Source organism: Perognathus longimembris, chromosome 14 (genome assembly GCF_023159225.1).
Source record: "Perognathus longimembris pacificus isolate PPM17 chromosome 14, ASM2315922v1, whole genome shotgun sequence".
NCBI lineage: Eukaryota > Metazoa > Chordata > Mammalia > Rodentia > Heteromyidae > Perognathus > Perognathus longimembris.
The window spans coordinates 7,088,766-7,108,987 of NC_063174.1; the positions used below are offsets into that span (position 1 = coordinate 7,088,766).

The window sequence follows — 20,222 nt, forward strand, 5'->3', positions numbered from 1 at the left end:
TAGCACCCAGACCCTAAGTTCAAGCTCCAGGGCTGGTGTACATGTGTGCATGCGCACGAACACATGCACACACACACAATTATTCATCAGGTTGGAACAAGAAAGGAACAGATTCAATGAAAACAGTAATGAGTTAAGGTTTAGATATGTTGATGTCCATATAGTCAACAGTTTACAGGTCAGGAAAGAGGATTTGGCTAAAGATACAGATTTATGAATTAACAGCATTTCACACAAATACACTATATTGTTATATATACGAACACTGTATACTGGATGTGTGTATATATGTATCATGGTCACCAATATATATCTAGTATTTGCATGTGTTTATTCATGAGCTAAGGATCTTCTTCCCCTTCCCTAGATTCCACAAGCTTGCAGCCAAAGGCAGTCTGGTAGTTATTGAAGTTGTTAATTTAGATCAGTGGACCTCAATCCTAGATGATTTTGCTTTCTAGGAGATATTTGACAATGACTAGAGGCAGTTTTGATTGTTAAAATTGAAGAATGCTAGTTGGTGATAGCCAGTGATACTTCTAAACATCTTACAACACTCAAGACATTTTCCTACAATAAATTGTCTTGCTTAAAATATCATTTGTATTTAGATTTATTTATTTATTTATTTATTTATTTATTTATTTATTTATTTATTTTGCTGTCTTGGGGCTTGGACCCAGGGCCTGAGCACCGTCCCTGGCTTCTTTCTTTTGCTCAAGGCTAGCACTCTACCACTTGAGTCACAGCGCCACTTCTGGCCTTTTTCTATAAGTGTGGTGCTGAGGAATTGAAGCCAGGGCTTCATGTATATGAGGCAAGCACTCTACCACTAGGCCATATTCCCAGCCCCTGTACTTAGATTTTTAACAAGCTAACCCAAAATAATTTTAGAGAGGCAAGTATAAAACCGAGGGTAGAACCTTGGCAAAAACAACCCAAGGGGATCTGAGAAAGGCTGAGAAAGGGCAACAACAGAAGTAGAAAGAATAAGGAAATAAATGGCTCTAGAAGTTAAGGAAGGAGAGTTCTGGGAGGAAGTGCTAAACATTTTTAAAGGGGCTAAATACAATGAAAACTGAAAATTGTATTTCAAAGTTAAGAATATGTCTGTATTTTCAGTTTATGTAACTTGTGAAGACATCTAGGTCCAGACTAGGTTGTAGCTTTTGTTAATTTAGATTAGATTTGTTAATGCTTACTATATTCGAAATTAAAATAGAAATAAAAATTATTATACTAACTCAGTAAAAATGATAAATTTATTAACATGAGTAGTATTTTGATGAAAAATTACTATTTTCTGGTTAAAAAAAACTTGAGACTTGCTGGGGACACTGGTAGCTCTTGCCTGTAATCCTCCTTATTCAGGAGGCTAAGATATGAGGATCCAATTAGAAGCCAGACTGGGCAAGGAAGTCTGTGAGACTCTAACCTTCAGTTAGCTAACAAAGTCTGAAGTGGAGCTGTGGTATAGCACTAGTCTTGAGCAAAAAAGCTCAGGGACAGCATTCAGATCCTGAGTTCAAGCCTAAGACTGGCACCAAAAAAAGAAAAGAAAAAAAATTGAGAAGAGTGATTTTTTTAAAAAACGTTTTTGTAAATCATTTAAATATCTGTCTTAGGGGTATGGAGTACAGGCCCAGAGTTTAAATTCAGTCTCCAAAAACTTCATTAGTTCTTTTTAAAAATCATTATTATCTTTAAGTAGTTGTACAAAGGTGTTTCCACTCAACATGTCAATTTGTGAGTCCAATGTATTTTGATAGACATAACCACCTTCTATCATTCTCTGTCCTATCTCAACCCCACCCATACCCTTGAGTTACTTGGTTCCATTTCACATAGGTTTATTGAATATTATGATTACACTTGCCATAATTCTTAGGTTGGGCATGGTGGTGCCTACCTACAATCTCAGCTACATGGGAGGTAGATCTAGGAGGACTGTGGCTCAAGACCAGGCCAGTGGAAAAAATGAGACCTTATCTGAAAGGTCTGGTAGTGTGGCTGATATAGAGGAGAACCTACCTAGAAAGTGCATTGCCGTGAGTTCAAGCCTCAGTACTGCCCCCCCCCCCGCCCCCCAATTCTGCCTTAATAGGCTATACTCTCATACCTGTGTTTCCTTTTAATTCATTACAGTATGTTCTTTTAGCTGAAGTATATGATGAAAATCTAGCCTTATGAAAGGTAAGACAAGTAGTTAGAAAGAGGGTTTTTTTTTGAGGGGGGGGGTGACACTAGGCTTTGAACTGTGATCCTCAGATCTCAGGGTACAAACTAGGGTTTGTACCTAGGATTTGTGCTTTCTAGGCAGGCACTCTACCATTGAACCATACCTCTAGCCCTTTATTCTACTGATTATTTTGCCCAGCCTGCACCTGGATAGTGGTCTTTCTATTCATGCTTCTTTCTGTAACTGAAATGACAGGTGTGTATCACCAGGCTTCTTTCTTCTGTTGTCATGGAGTCTCATGGACTTTTCCTTTGCTTGGGCCGACATGGGACCATTATTCTGTCAATCTTAGTCTACTGCATAGCTGGGAAGAGAGACATATTCCACTGAATCCAGCTATTGGTTGGGAAGGAGTCTTACAGATTCTTTGTCCAGGCTAGCCTTGAACTGTGATTTACCATCCAGGCACAGCCTCCTCTGTAGCTAAAATGACAGATACGAGTCACCATGCCTAGCTGGGGGAATGGTATTTTAATAATCCTTTTAAAAAGTGGATTTTCTTCTTTGATTCTGTGCCAAAATCTGAGAAGGCTTGGCTTTTTAAAGATTAGTTGTATATATAATCAGAAACCATATCCATGAACTTTTCAGTCTGTTATACTAAAATCTTTTGGTACATTTTAGACTTTGAATTGGACCATATATTTTGCATGCTTTTATAACATCATGCATCTATCTTTTTCTACCAGTTCATTGATTTATATTGGTCTTCTAAATGTTTACATATTTCATTATGTAATAAAAAATTTAAAAGCCACATTGTTAATATTTTATTATTGCTAATATCATCAGCTAATTTTTTAAGTATTGGGAAGCTGCCAGACTAATTATAACCAAGTATTTTTCTAAACAAAAGCTCTAATTTTATTTAAAAGACTTCATTTTATTATAGGCAATAAATATTATCCATTGTATTTTTGAGTAATAGATCATTCATTTTATATGCCAGAGGCCCAAGTCTTAATAGCAACTATTTGCCTATCAATCTGTCTTTGGATTAAAAATAATATTCAATGTTTCTCATTCAGTTCACTATTCAAACTATTGCTCTTGGTCTTTTTCTTAAGGTAGCTGTTGTAATTCACCAAGAATCCAAGGTTCTTATGTGTACATCCTTCTTGTAATGCATCAGTAAAAAGGGTTGGCTTTTTTGTTTTTTTCCCTCCATCATGGGGCTTGAACTCTGGGCCTGGGTGCTGTCCCTGAGCTCTTTAGCTCAAGGCTAGTTCAGTACTACTTTGAGCCACAGTGCCACTTCCTATTTTCTGGGGATTAATTGGAGATAAGAATCTCAAGGACTTTCCTGCCCTTTCCTGCCAGGGCTGGCTTTGAACTGTGATCTCCTCAGATCTCAGCCTCCTGAGTAGCTAGGATTACAGGCATGAGCCACCTGTGCCTGGCCTTGTTTGTTTGTTTGTTTTTAAAGAAAATTGAACCCACCTGGCAGTGGTGGCTAATGCCTGTAATCCTAGCTGCTCAGAAGCTGAGATCTGAGGATAGCGGTTGAAGCCAGCCCAGGCAGGAAAGTCTCATAGATTTATTTTCAATAGAAACTAATTACCAGAAGTGGCTCCATGGCTCAAGCAACAGCCTTTAGTGCAAAGAGGCTCAGGGAAAGTGCCCAGGCTCTTAGTTCAAGCCCCAGGACCCACAAAAAATGGGGGCGGGGGATTAACAAAAAGAAAGAAGAATGAAACTTATCCAATTAGTATAGTGAGCCTGGATTTATTTTTATTTTTATTCTGGTACTGGGGCTTGAACTGAGGGCCCTGCCCTCTCACTTGGCTTTTCTGCTCAAGGATGATACTCTACCACCTGAGCCACACCTCCACTTCCAGCTTTTTCCTGGTTAATAGAGATAAGAGTCTCACAGAGAGTTCTGCCTACGCTGATTTTGAACCATGACCCTCAGATCCCAGCCTCCTTAGTAGCTAGAACTATAGGCATGAGCCATCAGTTCCCATTGTGAAATTTAATTTTACTGTGAGCCCATGATGGTGAACAGCATGTTTGTTTGAGTGGTGCCATTGTCTTAATTTGTCCTTAGATACTGCCAGTTTACCACGTAACTTTTGGTTATCAGTGCAAAGGTCACCCCAGCTAAACAGTAGATAATATTTTAGTATTATTATGAACATCCTTTTATATCTTTGGACCATCTGAAAGGTTCATAGTGATCTCCTCCAGGGTCACTTGGATAACTGCTGTTTGAAATAGAAAGTTCTTCAACCGAAAGTCAGAAGTCTTGGAGTCTAGTTTAGCAATGCATCATAGGAATTTCACGACATTGCTGACCATGCTTTTGTTTTCTTCTTATATCAAAATGAGTGCTTACAAATGGAGGAATATGTGTTTGAAGTATGGAAATATGAATGTAGGGCGCATTGAAGAAAAGTCCTACAGATACTTATACTAGTTTTTTCTATTTACTTACTGCACTCAAATTACTTGCAATTGAACTATTTCTGAAAAACCCTCTAAATACATTTTCAAAAGTATTAATAATAACTTGAATATGATCACCGTAGCAAAGACACTAGAGTTGCTGGGAATATGGCCTAGTGGCAAGAGAGTTCGTCTCATATACATGAAGCCCTGGGTTTCATTCTCCAGCACCACATATCTAGAAAACGGCCAGAAGTGGCGCTGTGGCCCAAGTGGCAGAGTATGCTAGCCTTGAGCAAAAAGAAGGCAGGGACAGTGCTCATGCCCTGAGTCCAAACCCCAGGACTGGCCAAAAAACAACAACAACAACAAAAAAACAAAGACACTAGAGTTATGTAGTATAGACTATAAGAAATAAAACTAGTTCTTAAGCTGTGTGTAACCTGATTAGGAGTACAGATACAGCAATACAATCTGTTTGATGCTTTCACAAATAAAATATTAATTTGCTTTAAATAATATATAGGAGATGAGAGGATATCAAGAGTTCTGTGAAGGTAGAGGTTGTATGTAGAGAGTGGTTTCTTGAAGGTGATAGAATTGAGGCAAATTCTGAGATGGGAAATGATGTGTGCCAAGGTGAGAAAGAAAATGTTATGCCTCTCTATCTTTCTCCTTCCCAGAGGGATATGTGTTCCTGCTTTCCCTCTTCTGCTATTCTTTGGATTGGGACAGAGTTCTTATTTACTTTTTTTTTTTTTTTTCAGGCAGGAGAGAGAAGTTTATTCCCGAACTGCTAGCCTGCTGCCAAGTCCAAGGCGCTTGTAGTGGGCAAGAGCTTTACTTTTTTTTTTTCTTTTACTAAGGCCTGTAATTTATTGCTATTACAACAATGTAGCTTGGTGGGAGATCTTGGTCTTTGGAGTCAGACTGATTCAGTCCACAATTTTGACAGCGTATCTAAGAATGACACATTTAATGACATTCTTTAGTGGACACCAAATTTACCACTCTTCATATATTGCTCTGGCTGCTGGGAACATAAACCATTCCCAGCTGTGTGCAACATCTGGGAATTGTGCAGCTCTCAGTCTCAGGTAATTTCTTTTCACTTATATGAAAGACTCCATAGATCTCTCCTGTAATTCTGGGGAGTTTTTTCTTCATGTTGCTCCTTCCTTTTTCTTATTTTAGCTTGTAACCTCTAGCTGCATTGGCTTCCCGGAATTCAAATAGTCTTCTCTCAGTTTAGTAAGGTAACGGGGCCATTTTGTTCCCTCCTTTCAGTAAGCCCAAAGTGTCACCAGGCTGGGTGCACTTTCCCTTTGTTTTTATTTTGTTTTTTCCAGTCTGTCATCTTCCCTGATTTCTGTCCTGGATCTTAACATGTAACTATGATCTCCAGTTCTCTAGGAATTTGAGGTGACAGTGGGTGCATGTATGTTTTTGGAGGTATTTCCTATTCCTGCTAATTCTTAAGCCAGTAACAAAGTTCTACATAGAGCCTTTATTCTTTCTTTTTTTCTTTTCTTACTTTTTTGGTAGTACTGTGACTTGAACTCAGGGGGCCTGGAGCTGTCCTTGGACCACAGTCCTACCTGTATCTTCTGTGTAGCAGGATTGACAGGTATATGCTACCATGGTTGGTTTGTGGGTTGAAATGGGTCCCACTTTTTTCTCAGACCATCCTAGAGTTATGGTGTTTCCAGTCTCTATCTCCAGAGTAGCTGGGATTACAGATGTCAGCCAACACACCAGCTACTTTACACTTTTTCTAAACTTTCTGGGGCTCTAAAAAGTTGAACTAGTCTGTCATAATCAATTTTATTTTCATAGCAATCAGATATTATAACCACTTATGTTAGTCTGGGTTCTGCAGATAAATGTAACAATAAGAGATAATCATACCTAATGACACATACCCTGTTTTATTGTGCTCTATATAGACTTGGTTTGTTTCAACTTAATGAAGGTTTATTGTCTCTTCAGTTGCTTACCTTAAATGAATCTCGTGCTATTTTCCAACAGCATGTGCTCATTTGATGTCTCTATGTCACATTTTGGTAATTCTGGCAACGTCTCAAACTTGGTTATCTTATCTGTTATGGTGAACTTTGATCCGTAATCTTGATGTTACTATTATTTTATGTGCTGTGAGCGGGAACCATATAGGATGGTAAACTTAATTGCTAAGTGGTATGAACCAGCTTTTCTTATTTCTTCTCTTAGGGCCTCATTGTTCCTTGAAATATAATAGTATTGCAATGGACTGATTAATAACACTACCCTACCCTTCTAGGACAGAAGTAAATTGAAGTCTCAGATCTTTCACCTTATATCCAAAGCTTTCATGAAGAATAAAGAGGCATATCAAAAGCCGAGAAAGGCACTAAAGGCCAAGTTGTGAATGCAAAGCAAAATTTTTGTATTGATCTTAGCCAAAAGATGGAGAATTGATTAAAGGAGAATTTTGAAAGAAAACTAAAAGTGCTACTCTAGTCAACACATGAATAGTAATAAGATGACATAGCCTTATTGCTGATATTGAGAACCTTCTAGTGACTGGACAGCTAGAGCATTCACTTGTTCACAGCAAGGATTTAAACCTTATTCAATTCTGGGAAGACAGAGAGGTAAGGAAGGGATAGAAGAAAAATTGAAGATGATGTATATTGAGTTGGTTCATGAGGTGTAATGAAAGAAGCTGTCTCATAACATACAAGTGCAGGTGAAGCAGCAGATACTGATGTAGCAGCTCCAACAGGTTATCTGGAAGATCTAGACAAGGCACTTTATGAAGGGGCCACATACACCAAACAGATTGTCAGTGTGCATTAAGCAGCCTGGTGGTGTGAGAAGATAGATGTAGGACTTTCATAGAGAGAAGTCAGTGCTTGGCTTTAAAACTTCAAAGTACAGAGAGATTAGTATTCTGAGAGATTTTGCAGTCTTATGCTGTATGTGTTAAGTGGCTTTTCTTGATTTTGGATAAAATTTTGCTTTCTTAACTTTCACATAATTTTCTAGTTCTGCCCTCATGAGAACCACCTAGTCAATTCATTTTTCTTTGATAACAGTGATTATAGCCTTTACATTTTTTTCTCAGCTAAATAATTTGTGGTCTTCAGCTTTTCCCCATGTAACACAATTCTTACTGCACTTACATTTTGATTGTCTTCCTGGTCATGGGTCATTTTATTATTTAGATAGAGTTGCCCAGATTTGAGCATTCATATATATCTCTATCTCTCTGTCTGTCTGTCTCTCTGTCTTTCTGTCTAGATAGACAGATAGATAGAGATATAGATATATGCTTTTTTTTTTTTTTTTGGCCAGTCCTAGGCCTTGGACTCAAGGCCTGAGCACTGTCCCTGGCCTCTTTTTGCTCAAGGCTAGCACTCTACCACTTGAGCCACAGCGCCACTTCTGGCCATTTCCTATATATGTGGTGCTGGGAAATCGAACCCAGGGCTTCATGTATACGAGGCAGGCTCTCTTGCCACTAGGCCATATTCCCAGCCCCTAGATATATGATTTTTTTCAGAGATTCAGTCAGTGACCTATATTCAAGAACATTCTCTAGGCATGCATATACATACATACATACATACATACATACATACAACCTCTTATCAGCCATACATTGGTGGCTCATACCTGTAATCTCAACTCAATAATTTAACTCACTTTGTAGTTGATGGTTTTTTAAAAGGGGAATTCTGTGATGAATTAAACATGAATAAAGTAATATTAGTTGTTATTTTTATTTTCATGCTAAAATTATGAATTATATGCAAAATGAGATTTACATGGTGAACTTCAAAATTTATAAAAACAGCTAAGTTTCCACCTAACTTCAGATATAAGTAACTGTAGGTAACAGTTTTGCATACACTCATCTAAGTTGACATTCCAAAATTAAAAATATGAACAAATGAAGTATATACATGCAATTGAGACTTGAAATTATTTCTAAATATTTTAATATATCCTTTGACAAGGGGGAGCAAATAATATTTTAAATATTGGTATATTTTCCATTAGACTAGTTTAGCTCTTCACTTTTAGAGATTCAAGTTAAAGATTCATTCTTGCAGCGATGATCATGTCAATAGTATTAGTCATATATACAGCAGAGGGTGTTAAGGCATGAATTAGTGGACATTGGTATAATCCAAGTGTTTGCATATGTGTATGAAGATAAAACCTAATGGCGTCTTTTGGGAATGACTTTCATTGAAAAAATGATGTCTTCATACCTAAGGTTCATTAGCTATTTATTGAAAGCCAGATATCATAAAAATGCCAGTGTTTGGAAACTGCTATGAAATATCAATATTATTTTTTACGTTTGGCATTTGTTTTAAAAATGAGTAACGTTGTAGGTACTGAGTTAGTACACTGGTTTTCTTCTCACAATTAATGGAATGGGAGAAGATATTTGCAAGCCATATATGTGATAAGGCTTGAATAACCAAAAAATAAGGAAATTAAGCAATTAAGTAACACAAAAACAATACACCTTATAGTAAAGTGAACAGAATAATAAATACATAGTTTTGTTTGTTTGTTTGTTTGTTTGTTTTTTTGCCAGTCCTGGGGCTTGGACTCAGGGCCTGAGCACTGTCCCTGGCTTCTTTTTGCTCAAGGCTAGCACTCTACCACTTGAGCCACAGCGCCACTTCTGGCCATTTTCTGTATATGTGGTGCTGGGGAATTGAACCCAGGGCCTCATGTATATGAGGCAAGCACTCTTGCTACTAGGCCATATCTCCAGCCCCAAATACATAGTTTTTAAAACAAAACAAAAACCCTATACAATTTAAAGGCCCCCAAGTGTAAGAAAAAATGTAAAACATCACATTTGTCAAATGTTAAAAACACACAGTGTATATATCACTTCATGCCTGTTGGAATATATATATATGTATATATATACACACATATATGTAAAATCTAAGATTTATATATCTATATCTTTATATCTATCTATAAATAGATTTATACCTCTATATCTCTAGATATAGAGACCTACCAAAAAGCTGAGTGTAGTGGCTCACACTTCTAATCTTAGATACTTGAGGGGCTGAGTATGGGAGGACTGTGGTTTAAGAGCAGCCTGAGCAGAAGAGTTTGAGACACAACCTATATTTGTGTACAACATGATATCTCTTCATGCTTGTTAGAAAAAGAAAAAGAGCCAGGCACAGTGGCTCATACCTGGAGGATCATTGTTCGCCAGCCCAGACAAAAACTCCATGAGACTCCCTCTCAACCAATGAGATGTTGGCTTCAATGGAGCGCATGTCTGCTATCCTAGCTGTGCAGGAAGTTTAATAGGAGGATGCAGGCCAAGCTTGCCTGGATGAAAAAATGAGACTCTATTATGAAAATAACGAAAGCACAAATGACTTTTCTCTTCATAATACTTCCAATAGTTTTGCCTGGATTTTAATGACTTCGATGTATAAAGCTATCAATTTTATTAAGTACCTTTTTGAATTATGAAGTTTCCTTTCTTGCAAAGATACCTGGAACTTGTCCAAATTCTATGCCTTCCTTGAGGACTGGATGCAGTGGCAAGTGTCCCTTTTTGCAGTATTTTGTTTAATGTTTATCTCTTATCTAGACCTCATATTTTATGAAAAAAGATAACTATGTCTGTTTGTGTTTGTCATTGTAGCCCTATCACCAACACCACTGCTTGGCATATGCTAGGCATTCAATAAATAGGTCAGAGTGTGTAAAGCAATGTTCCCTGAGCCTTCAAAATAAACTAACAGAATAAAATTTATAGGTAGCCTTTATAGGGTATATATCAATTATATATAAGTTGACCATTGCCTGTAATCTCAACTTATACAGAATAGATCATTTAAGACAGTTAACTGTTCTAGAACTACTTGAATGATAGCCTTGTAACTGAAATCACAAGCTGTCCAAAATTCCTATTTCTTTTACGTTTGTTTTACCTAGGTTTACAATCATGAGTCACTAGTGGTAGGCCTGAAGAAGTTACATTTTGTAGCTACCATTTGTTTGTTGATCATTAACAGTAGGTTGTTTTTCTCTTAAAATTAGATATAATTTCTTGTGTCAAATTTCAAAATAGAATGTTTAACTTTTTGCATTTTCATGTTTTTCAAACTCTTCAAGTAAAGAAAATAGGGTTGGCTGTGGCTCACGTTGTTTTGCATTTCAACATTGCTAAAGGTAGAGTGAAATATTTTGCCACAAATAGTAACTACATGAAGTAATAGTATATTTATTAGCCTGATTTAACCATTTGACGCTGTAAACATGTGTTTGTAATTGTTGTTTGTCAAAATGATTTTCTTTTATGGTCGGTTGTGGGGCTTGAACTTTGGGCCTGGATGCTGTCCTCGAACCTCTTTGTGCTCAAGGCTGGTGTTCTACCACGTGAGTCACAGCACCACTTCCAGCTTTTTTTTTTTTTTGAGTAGTTTATTGGAGATAACAGTCTCATGGACTTTCCTGCCCAGGGTTGGCTTTGAATCGTGATCCTCAGATCTCAGCCCCTGAATAGCTACGATTAAAGGCGTGAGCCACTGGTGCCCAAATGTCAAAACAATTTTAAAGTGAAAAAAAAGTCAGCATGTTTATACATAATGTTTTATTCTTCTAACAGAAAGACTCTTTTTCTTATTTCAGACAACCTAATGAGACCTCTTTTGAATTATGGTATTGCTTGGTAAGCATATTCCTTTAGTTTTGTATTACTTTTCAGAATAACATGCAGTAACTTACATAATTTGTTGTGCATTGGGGTTATTGTTGCAGTATGTCTATGGGCTTCCTGGTTGAGGAGACCGCACCAGTGGTTTGGAGAGGCCTCCTGGTAATGTCGGCTGTTGAGAAACTGTTAAGGCAGGTAAGAGAATTGCTGTGGCAAGAACATTTGATGATTACAGAATTGCTAAAATGTTCCTATTTGAGGTGTTTTACAAAAGAATTCAGTTGATGGGCTGAGTGTATGGGTAACGTAGCACCTAAGAGTTACGTGGTACTAGCACCAAGTTTCACCCTTATCCAATTTACTTCTTCCGTTGCTCATGAGTATTAAAAACTGAGTGTCTCTTCAAGTCATTAGCCCGTTTATTGATTGAGTTGTGTTTCTTTGAGGGTTTAGTTTTTGAGGGCTTAGTTTTTTGAACTTTAAGTATATTTTGAATATTAGGCCCTTGTCTGATACACACACACACACACACACACACACACACACACACACACATCTGGTAAAAATCTTCTCCCATTCTGTGGGTTTCTATTTAGCTTGTTAGGTATCCTTTGCCATGCAGAAACTTTTAAGTTGGATGCAATCCCATTTATCCAGTCTTTCTTTGATTTATTGTGAAGTTTTGACCTGTGCCTTAGAAGCCCTATAGTGTCTCCTACCCCTTCCCGTAATGTTTTCATGGTATTTGGTCTTACATTGAGGTCTTTAATCCATTTGGAACTGATTCTGATGTAGGGTGATACATAAGGATCTAGGTTCACTTTTCTGCATGTATACAGCCAGTTCTGCCAGCACCATTTGTTGAAGAGGTTGTCTCTCTTCCAACCTATGTTTGGGCTCCCTTATCAAATATTAGATGGCTTTAGATATGTGGGTTCATTTCTGAGCCTTCTGTTCTTTTCCATTAGTCCTCAATCCAATTTTTGTGACAGTGTCAAGCTATTTTCCTTACTGTGGCTTTGTAATAGATTTTTGAGTTTTGGTATTTTTATTCCTCCAACATTGTTTTTCTTGCTAAGGATTGCTTTTGCTATTTGAGGTCTTTTGTTATTTCATATAAAGTTTTGGATTTCTCTTTCTACTTCATTGAAGAATGTTGTTGGGATTTTGATTAGTATTGCATTGAACTTGTAAATTGCTTTGAGCAGTATTGCCATTTTCACAATGGAATTCTTTCAATCCAGGAGCATGGAAGGTTTTTCCATTTCCCTAAATCTTCCTTAAATCTTACCACTGAGTGGTAAGCATGGGATTACAAATGAATTAACTGAAGTGTTAATAGACTCTGTAGAGAACATAAGTAGTATAATTCTTTAAAAAGACTAAATTAAAGTCCAACCAACTAAGTACCAGGAAATGGGTACTTGCAAGGGAGGAAGATGGGGCCAAGGGGAGAGGGATAGAAGAATGAAGAGGGGAGGGAGGGAAATGCAGGCAAGAATTCATCGCGTATACCACATGATTTAGAAATATAAGGCAAAGGGTGGGTTGAAGCAGGGTGATGATGAAGTTTTTTAAAAAATTTATTTATTAATTGAACACAAATTTTTTGACAAGGTGTTGTGCAAAAAGGGTACAGTTACATAGTAGGGCAGTGTGTACATTTCTTGTGATATCTTACATCCTGTTTTTCTTTCCCTTCCCTAGGTCAGGTAGACATATATACAATACACAATGTACCAAGAACATACACAGTAGCCACGTGGCCTATGCCCAAGAAAATTCACCTAGGGCTTTAAATGTAATGTTGATATTAGACAATATGTTGACAATAGTCTATATGAACGTACATACATAGCTTTTGAGTTATTGTATTCCACTGAGTGGTCAATTTTTTTTTTTTTTTTTTTTTTTTTTTTTTTTGCCAGTCCTGGGCCTTGGACTCAGGGCCTGAGACTGTCCCTGGCTTCTTCCCGCTCAAGGCTAGCACTCCACCACTTGAGCCACAGCGCCGCTTCTGGCCATTTTCTGTATATGTGGTGCTGGGGAATCGAACCTAGGGCCTCGTGTATCCGAGGCAGGCACTCTTGCCACTAGGCTATATCCCCAGCCCCGAGAGGTCAATTTTTGACCTTTATATGTTGAGTAGTTGTTTGGTTTTAGTTACATAATGTTGGGTCGCTGCCCCAAACCTGTGGGAAATACCATTTGACAAGCAGTTTTTGGTTTCACAGACCTGGTCTCTACTGTCTCTCCATCACCCTTTCTTAACAGTCATCTATCAGGGAGATCATGCCCCTTTGTTTTCTGTGTTCTAGGCTTGTCTCGCTCAACATTATTTGTTCAAGTTCTGACCATTTCCCCGCGAATAACAATATTTCACCATTCCTAATTGCTATGTAGTATTCCATTGTGTATAGGCACCATATTTTTTGGATCCATTCATCTGTGGAGGGGCATCTGGGTTGTTTCCATATTTTGGCTATTGTGAATTGTGCAGCGATAAACATGGAAGTACAAATGTCTTTTTGATATCTTGGGGTTTGCTGTTTAGGATAGATGCCTAGGTGTGGTATGGCTGGGTCATAGGGTAGGTCTATATTGAGCTTTTTGAGAAACCTCCATACTGTTCTCCAAAGTGGTTGTACTAATTTGCATTCCCACCAACAATGGAGAAGGGTTCCTCTTTCCCCACACCCCCTCCAGCATTTGTTGTTGCCTGAGTTCAGAGTATAGGCCATTCTAACTGGAGTGAGGTGGTATCTCAGGGTTGTTTTTATTTGCATTTCCTTTACTACCAGGGATGTTGAATATTTCCTCATATGTTTCTTTGCCATTTTTATTTCTTCTCTTGTGGAGTTGATGATGAAGTTTTGACACAGATAAATATGCATTGAATACATAAGCTGCTTTGTTAAATGGAGAAAAATAAATACATAAAATTAAGATACGGAAGGGGTCAGTTGGGAGAGGAGGGGAGAATGTTGCAAGGGCTAACGTTGATTAAGATGAACTGTACTCATAAATTGCTTTGGTGAATGGCAACTCCTTTCTATAACTGTTTAAAGATAATAAAGATATTTAAAAAATGAAATAGAATAATGTAGTGTCTTATTTTATGTTGTCTTGTTGCTTTGCTGAGTCTGTAAGAGCAAATATGCTTTATTCTTTAGACTTTGGTTAATCTCATTGTAGACAATATTGAGTTATAAGAGCAGTTTAGAAATTCCTCAGGTGTAGAAAAAATATTAAAGCTGATACTTATGATTTAAAAGTGTTTCATAGAAGTATAACTTTGTTTTACTTCAAGTGCACATAATTATGTACTTTCATACATTAAATCTGTTCAATTAACTTTATCTTTAAGAAAGGAAGAAAGCATTTTATTATATAACCTAAATATATTAGTTTATAAATATATTTATAGTTTGCTTGGAAAAAGTTTTATTTTTTTCTCATACATGTGAATTTATAATTATGTTCTAGGTAAATATTAAGGATAATTTGTATTTACTCTATCAATTTACAATTACCTCTGATTTGTTGAGATTCTACTTTGATGGTTTTTTTTTTTTTTTTTTTTGGCCAATCCTGGGGCTTGGACTCAGGGCCTGAGCACTGTCCCTGGCTTCTTTTTGCTCAAGGCTAGCACTCTGCCACTTGAGCCACAGCGCCACTTCTGGCCGTTTTCTGTATATGTGGTGCTGGGGAATCGAACCCAGGGCCTCATGTATACGAGGCAGGCACTCTTGCCACTAGGCCATATCCCCAGCCCGAGATTCTACTTTGAATCTGGAACTCTCCCATAGATTGACAATTTTTTTTTATGATTAAAAATGTTATTGTCTTAAATATCAAATTGTTTTATATACCACTTTTTCTTCAGAAAGTTCCAATAAAAAAGGAAAAATAAAGTGTCTTGATTATTTATGGCTGACTTACATTTCAGTATGTGACAAAAACAATTCAAACTCAAAGGGATCCAGTTTGCTCAGTTGTAGACAGGTCCTATGTTCGGCCCCTAAACCAGTGGCACCATGTAACCAACTCTGGGATTTCTGAGTTTGATCCCCTTAAATTCTCAGAGTTTCTTCAATAACATTTCTAAAACATTGGGGAATAACTAAGCCACTGGCAAGTCCATTCTGCCACCAAGTCTAGCTCCTCTCATAAAACACAATAGTTTCAAAGCTGAAAAGAAAAGCCAGAAAACCTTCCAATATATCAACAACTGCAAGGGTAAGGGAAAGAAAAGAAGGGTGGCTATTTACTACAAGTTGCCAAATGTGGCTAGAAAACCAGTAAACAAATCTTTACTGAGTGCAAAGGCATTAATTAGCTTGACTTGCCAGGAAGATAAGATTGTGAACAAAACTGCACAAATCATTTGTCACTGCAGATACGGGCAAATTATGTTGTGACTCTAGGCTTCACACCAGAACTACTTCAAGGGCATGACCAGGGGAATGGAGGATGCAATCCAAGTGGTCAGATGGAAAGGTTTCGTGAACACAGGTCTGTGGGCCCTTACGAAAAGCAAAGGAATCTGGCTGAAGTTTCTGGAAACAAATTTGCCTGACTGGCTCTGGCAGTCTACCCAGGTTGACAGTTCTAATGGAAGATATTTCTATATTCATTTTGAGATGCATGTGTAACAGATGAACTATGTAATGAACTCTCAAATTCCTCTGTTTTTTGAGACATAGTCTTGTTATGTAGTACAGACTAGTATCAAAGTCACTGTATACAAAGAATAATTTAGGACATACCAATACCGAAATTTATTCTTGTATATGATACCCAAATTTAAATAAATAAGTTTCCTTGACTTTAAGTACTGAATCAGCAATCCTAAGTAGAGTGATGAAGAAAAGAAATGGAAGAGTCAGGTCATGAGTAGGTAGGCATGCTAGTGGAGTTGGGTAGAGTTGCTTGAAAACAAGAGTTTGAAGTCATACCTAAGGCAGGTTATGGAGCCCAGAATGCAGACATGAGTACCTGGATTGAGGTGAGCATTAGAATTGTTAATAGGAGCTGGGGATATGGCCAAGTGGCAAGAGTGCCTGCCTCGTATACATGAGGCCCTGGGTTCAATTCCCCAGCACCACATATACAGAAAATGGCCAGAAGTGGCGCTGTGGCTCAGGTGGCAGAGTGCTAGCCTTGAGCAAAAAGAAGCCAGGGACAGTGCTCAGGCCCTGAGTCCAAGCCCCAGGACTGGCCAAAAAAAAAAGTTTAGAATTGTTAGTAGGAGCAGGAATCCTGCCAGGATCATTATAATTAACTGAAGGAAGTTGGTTTGGGGACTATTTTTGCTATCATCTACAGCATCTGAATGATAACTTATTTTTAAGGATACAGAAGTAATAATATAGAGAAGTCTCTTTGTTTCAACTTTCCAATTTCTAGTAATTTTTGTGCATAACTTTACCCTACCTTCCAACCTCATCTGTTAGAAGGGAAGAGATAGATGAATAAATGTGGTATATGTGCACGAATACATTGATACAGCATAGAAAAGCTTGTCAGGACATAAAAAACTATTAGATTTTAACCTTTTTAGGCAGATAATGCTAGAATGTTATTATTATTATTTTTTTTTTGGCCAGTCCTGGGCCTTGGACTCAGGGCCTGAGCACTGTCCCTGGCTTCTTCCCGCTCAAGGCTAGCACTCTGCCACTTGAGCCACAGCGCTGCTTCTGGCCGTTTTCTGTATATGTGGTGCTGGGGAATCGAACCTAGGGCCTCGTGTATCCGAGGCAGGCACTCTTGCCACTAGGCTATATCCCCAGCCCTAGAATGTTATTTTGAGTGCTGGATTTATTAATGTACATTTCATTTTCTCAATACATGAAGCAGTTTCTCTTTGTTTTCCATTTTGATTTCAATAACTAAAGGCATAAATGTCTAGTATATACCAATCAGTAAGTTACACTTCCTGAGAAATATTTTGTTTTCTTCTAAATTCTATGTGCAACATGGACATAATTTGTTTAATGCAAATAAGGAAGTCTCCTTAGAATCTTTGAGTTTGGAAATGTGGGTTGTTTGAAAAAAATAATTTTAGTTATTTGAGGAGCTGCAGAAAGGAAAACTTCAAAGGCTGGTCTGATGTGAGGCCCTGCTGTGGTCACAGTGAAAACCCTGGAGACCAGGGATCTTGGCTGCAGTTTCAATGCTTTCAGTTCAATCTCTTATATTCCCAAATGTAAAGCAGGTGCCAGATTCCTTCTGTAGGGTTGTGGTAATGGCATGAAATGAGTTGGTTGTTTCCTAGCAACTAGAGAAGCAGTTTCACTTTAGCTGATCCTTCAACGGGAATGAGACAATTTCCCTTGATAGTTGGCATTAGTGATTTCCCTGACAATGGAATTGCACTTTTGAATAAGGAATGATCTTAGCCTTTTATTTCCTAAGGAATTTTGCTTTTGAGTTGGGCTCAGCTCTTCTTAATCCTGTATCAAATGAAAAACACCAAAGTTTGAACCTCCTAAATACCTCTTGTGGGAAGAATGGAAGGAATTTGATACATAGTTCCTCAAATGGCAGATGATTATACAAGAAGATATAATAGTCATATTTTCCCTGGTGTTAAGTAGATGAATTAACATCCAGATTCTTTTCTGGATTTAACACTTGCAGCAATAGAGTCTTACTAGGTGATGACTATGGGTTGTGTAAATAAATATGTACAAAATTTCATTACAAGTATTACTTCAGTATAAAGTTTATATAGAACAAAAAAGTATTTTCTAGTATAGACCCCATTTGATTATAACAGTGTTCTATATCAAAACTTATTATTATACCCAAAGATTTTAATCAGGCTCTTAAAGTTCACTTTAAGGTGAATTGCTGAGCCATTCATGCTTTTCCTTAGATATCAGTGATTGTGAGACACATTCATTTAATGGAATGGTATTTGACAGTAATAGTTGATGTGGAAATCCTGAGACTGTTAAAATATATGGAGGCATGAAAATAGAACTTTAGATGACCTTCTTTGTAACCATTCATGGTTTAAACATTTTCTAAGGAAATTAATTTTTCATCTTCCAATATAATCTATTGAAAAGTAGTTTCCTCATTCACATTTATAGCATGATATATTGTTTTCAAAGTTCTCAGGTATTTAAACAAAAGGCTAAAATATTAGACAATATTGTTCTTTTTAAGTATAACTAAGCAATTTATTACCTTTCTATGAATAGGTTCACAGATTATGTACTAATTTATAGGTGAAGTTTCCTCCCCCTCTCTACCCTCCCCCCCCCCCCCCAGTTTGAATTCAAGGACTGGGAGCTGTTCCTGAGCTTTTTCAGCTTAAGGCTCATGCTCTACCATCTGAGCCATAGCTCCACTTCCAGCTTTTTGGTGGTTAATTGAAGATAAGAATCTTAAGGACTTTTCTGCCCCAACTGGCTTTGAACCATGATTCTCAGATCTCAACCTCCTGAGTAGGTAGGATTATAGGTGTGACCTACTGGTGCTCAGCTTAGGTGAAGTTTTTATTTGCCATTTGGGGCATTTTACCTCATGTATTCCTCTTTATGCTTGTGTCTTGAGGCACTTGAGCAAGTTGCATATTTTAAAGTCTTACTTATTTTTTATTATTATAAAGGTGATGTAACAAGGGGTTAGAGTCACATAAGTCATGTAATAAGTACATTTCTTTTTGGACAATATAACCTATTCCCTCACTCTCTTTCAGTTTTCCCCTTTCATCCCTATCCACAAAGTTGTACAATTCGTTTTCAACATAGTGTTTAGTGAGTACCACTACTGCATTTGTTTACCCCTTGGCAAGTTGCATATTTAAAAATATTTTATTTACTCTCTATGGACCCAATAAAAGGAAGGAAGAACACTAATTGGATGAGAGTAGTCTTTCAGATAACTAAAATTATACCTAAAAAATCCTTTTAAAGTGAAGTAGAATGTATAAACCTGTTGAAATTGTTGTAAGAAGAGCCAGTAGTGTAAGGGAGAGTGATAATGATTGACCAGAATATGTTGTAGAAATTTTACAGTGAAACCTCTTTGTACGACTTATACTATGCTAATAAAAAACTGAAGCAGAATTTCTTTTTTCATTTTCTCAGAATGTTATTTCCAACTCTTAAATAGTATGTATTAGTTATCCCTGTGGGGCAGGTAGTGGCATGTTTTTCACTATGATACTTCCATGTGGGTATACAATACATCCCAATTGATTGATACCAATCTGTCTCGCCTCTGTATCCCACTCCCTACTTAAACAATTTCAATAGGGTTTACTGTTGTATTCGCATAGATGGAGCAGTTTTTATATCATAAAGCTCAATTGTTACCCTTGATCATCTCTGCAAGCTTAATATATGGCTAACAAGTAAATTATGGTAGGCCTCCTTTTTTAAAATTTTTTTTTATTTTTTATTTTTTGCCAGTCCTGGGCCTTGGACTCAGGGCCTGAGACTGTCCCTGGCTTCTTCCCGCTCAAGGCTAGCACTCTGCCACTTGAGCCACAGCGCCGCTTCTGGCCGTTTTCTGTATATGTGGTGCTGGGGAATCGAACCTAGGGCCTCGTGTATCCGAGGCAGGCACTCTTGCCGCTAGGCTATATCCCCAGCCCCGGTAGGCCTCCTTTTGACTTCAACATTCTTTTTTTGTGGTTTAGTGGTAGAGTGCTTGCCTAGCATGCATGAAGCCCTGGGTTTGATTCCTCAGCACCACATACACAGAAAAAGCCGGAAGTGGAGCTGTGATGCAAGTGGTAGAGTGCTAGCCTTGAGCAAAAAGAAGCCAGGGATAGTGCTCAAGCAATGAGTTCAAGCCCTGGTCTGGCCAAAAAAAAAAAAAAAAAGAAAAGAAAAGAAAATAAGTCTACATTACTGAACAAGGAAATAGAAATATATTACAACT

At 37.6% G+C, this 20,222-nt stretch overlaps 1 protein-coding gene and 1 long non-coding RNA gene across 4 annotated transcripts in view; one reads left to right on the forward strand and one right to left on the reverse strand.

The window, feature by feature from the left end:
- The window catches only part of Nubpl (NUBP iron-sulfur cluster assembly factor, mitochondrial), a 152,746-nt gene that overhangs the window by 45,344 nt on the left and 87,180 nt on the right, over window positions 1-20,222 (forward strand). For all 3 annotated transcript variants that reach the window (XM_048361850.1, XM_048361851.1, XM_048361852.1), the window contains 2 exons: window positions 11,297-11,336; window positions 11,426-11,516. In XM_048361850.1, the coding sequence (XP_048217807.1) occupies window positions 11,297-11,336; window positions 11,426-11,516 (131 nt within the window). The remainder of the gene's footprint in view (window positions 1-11,296; window positions 11,337-11,425; window positions 11,517-20,222) is intronic.
- On the reverse strand, window positions 546-16,346 carry LOC125362913. The gene is made up of 3 exons (XR_007213147.1): window positions 15,551-16,346; window positions 6,309-6,312; window positions 546-556 (listed from the first exon to the last, which is right to left on the reverse strand). It is a non-coding gene; the product is annotated as an uncharacterized LOC125362913 (long non-coding RNA).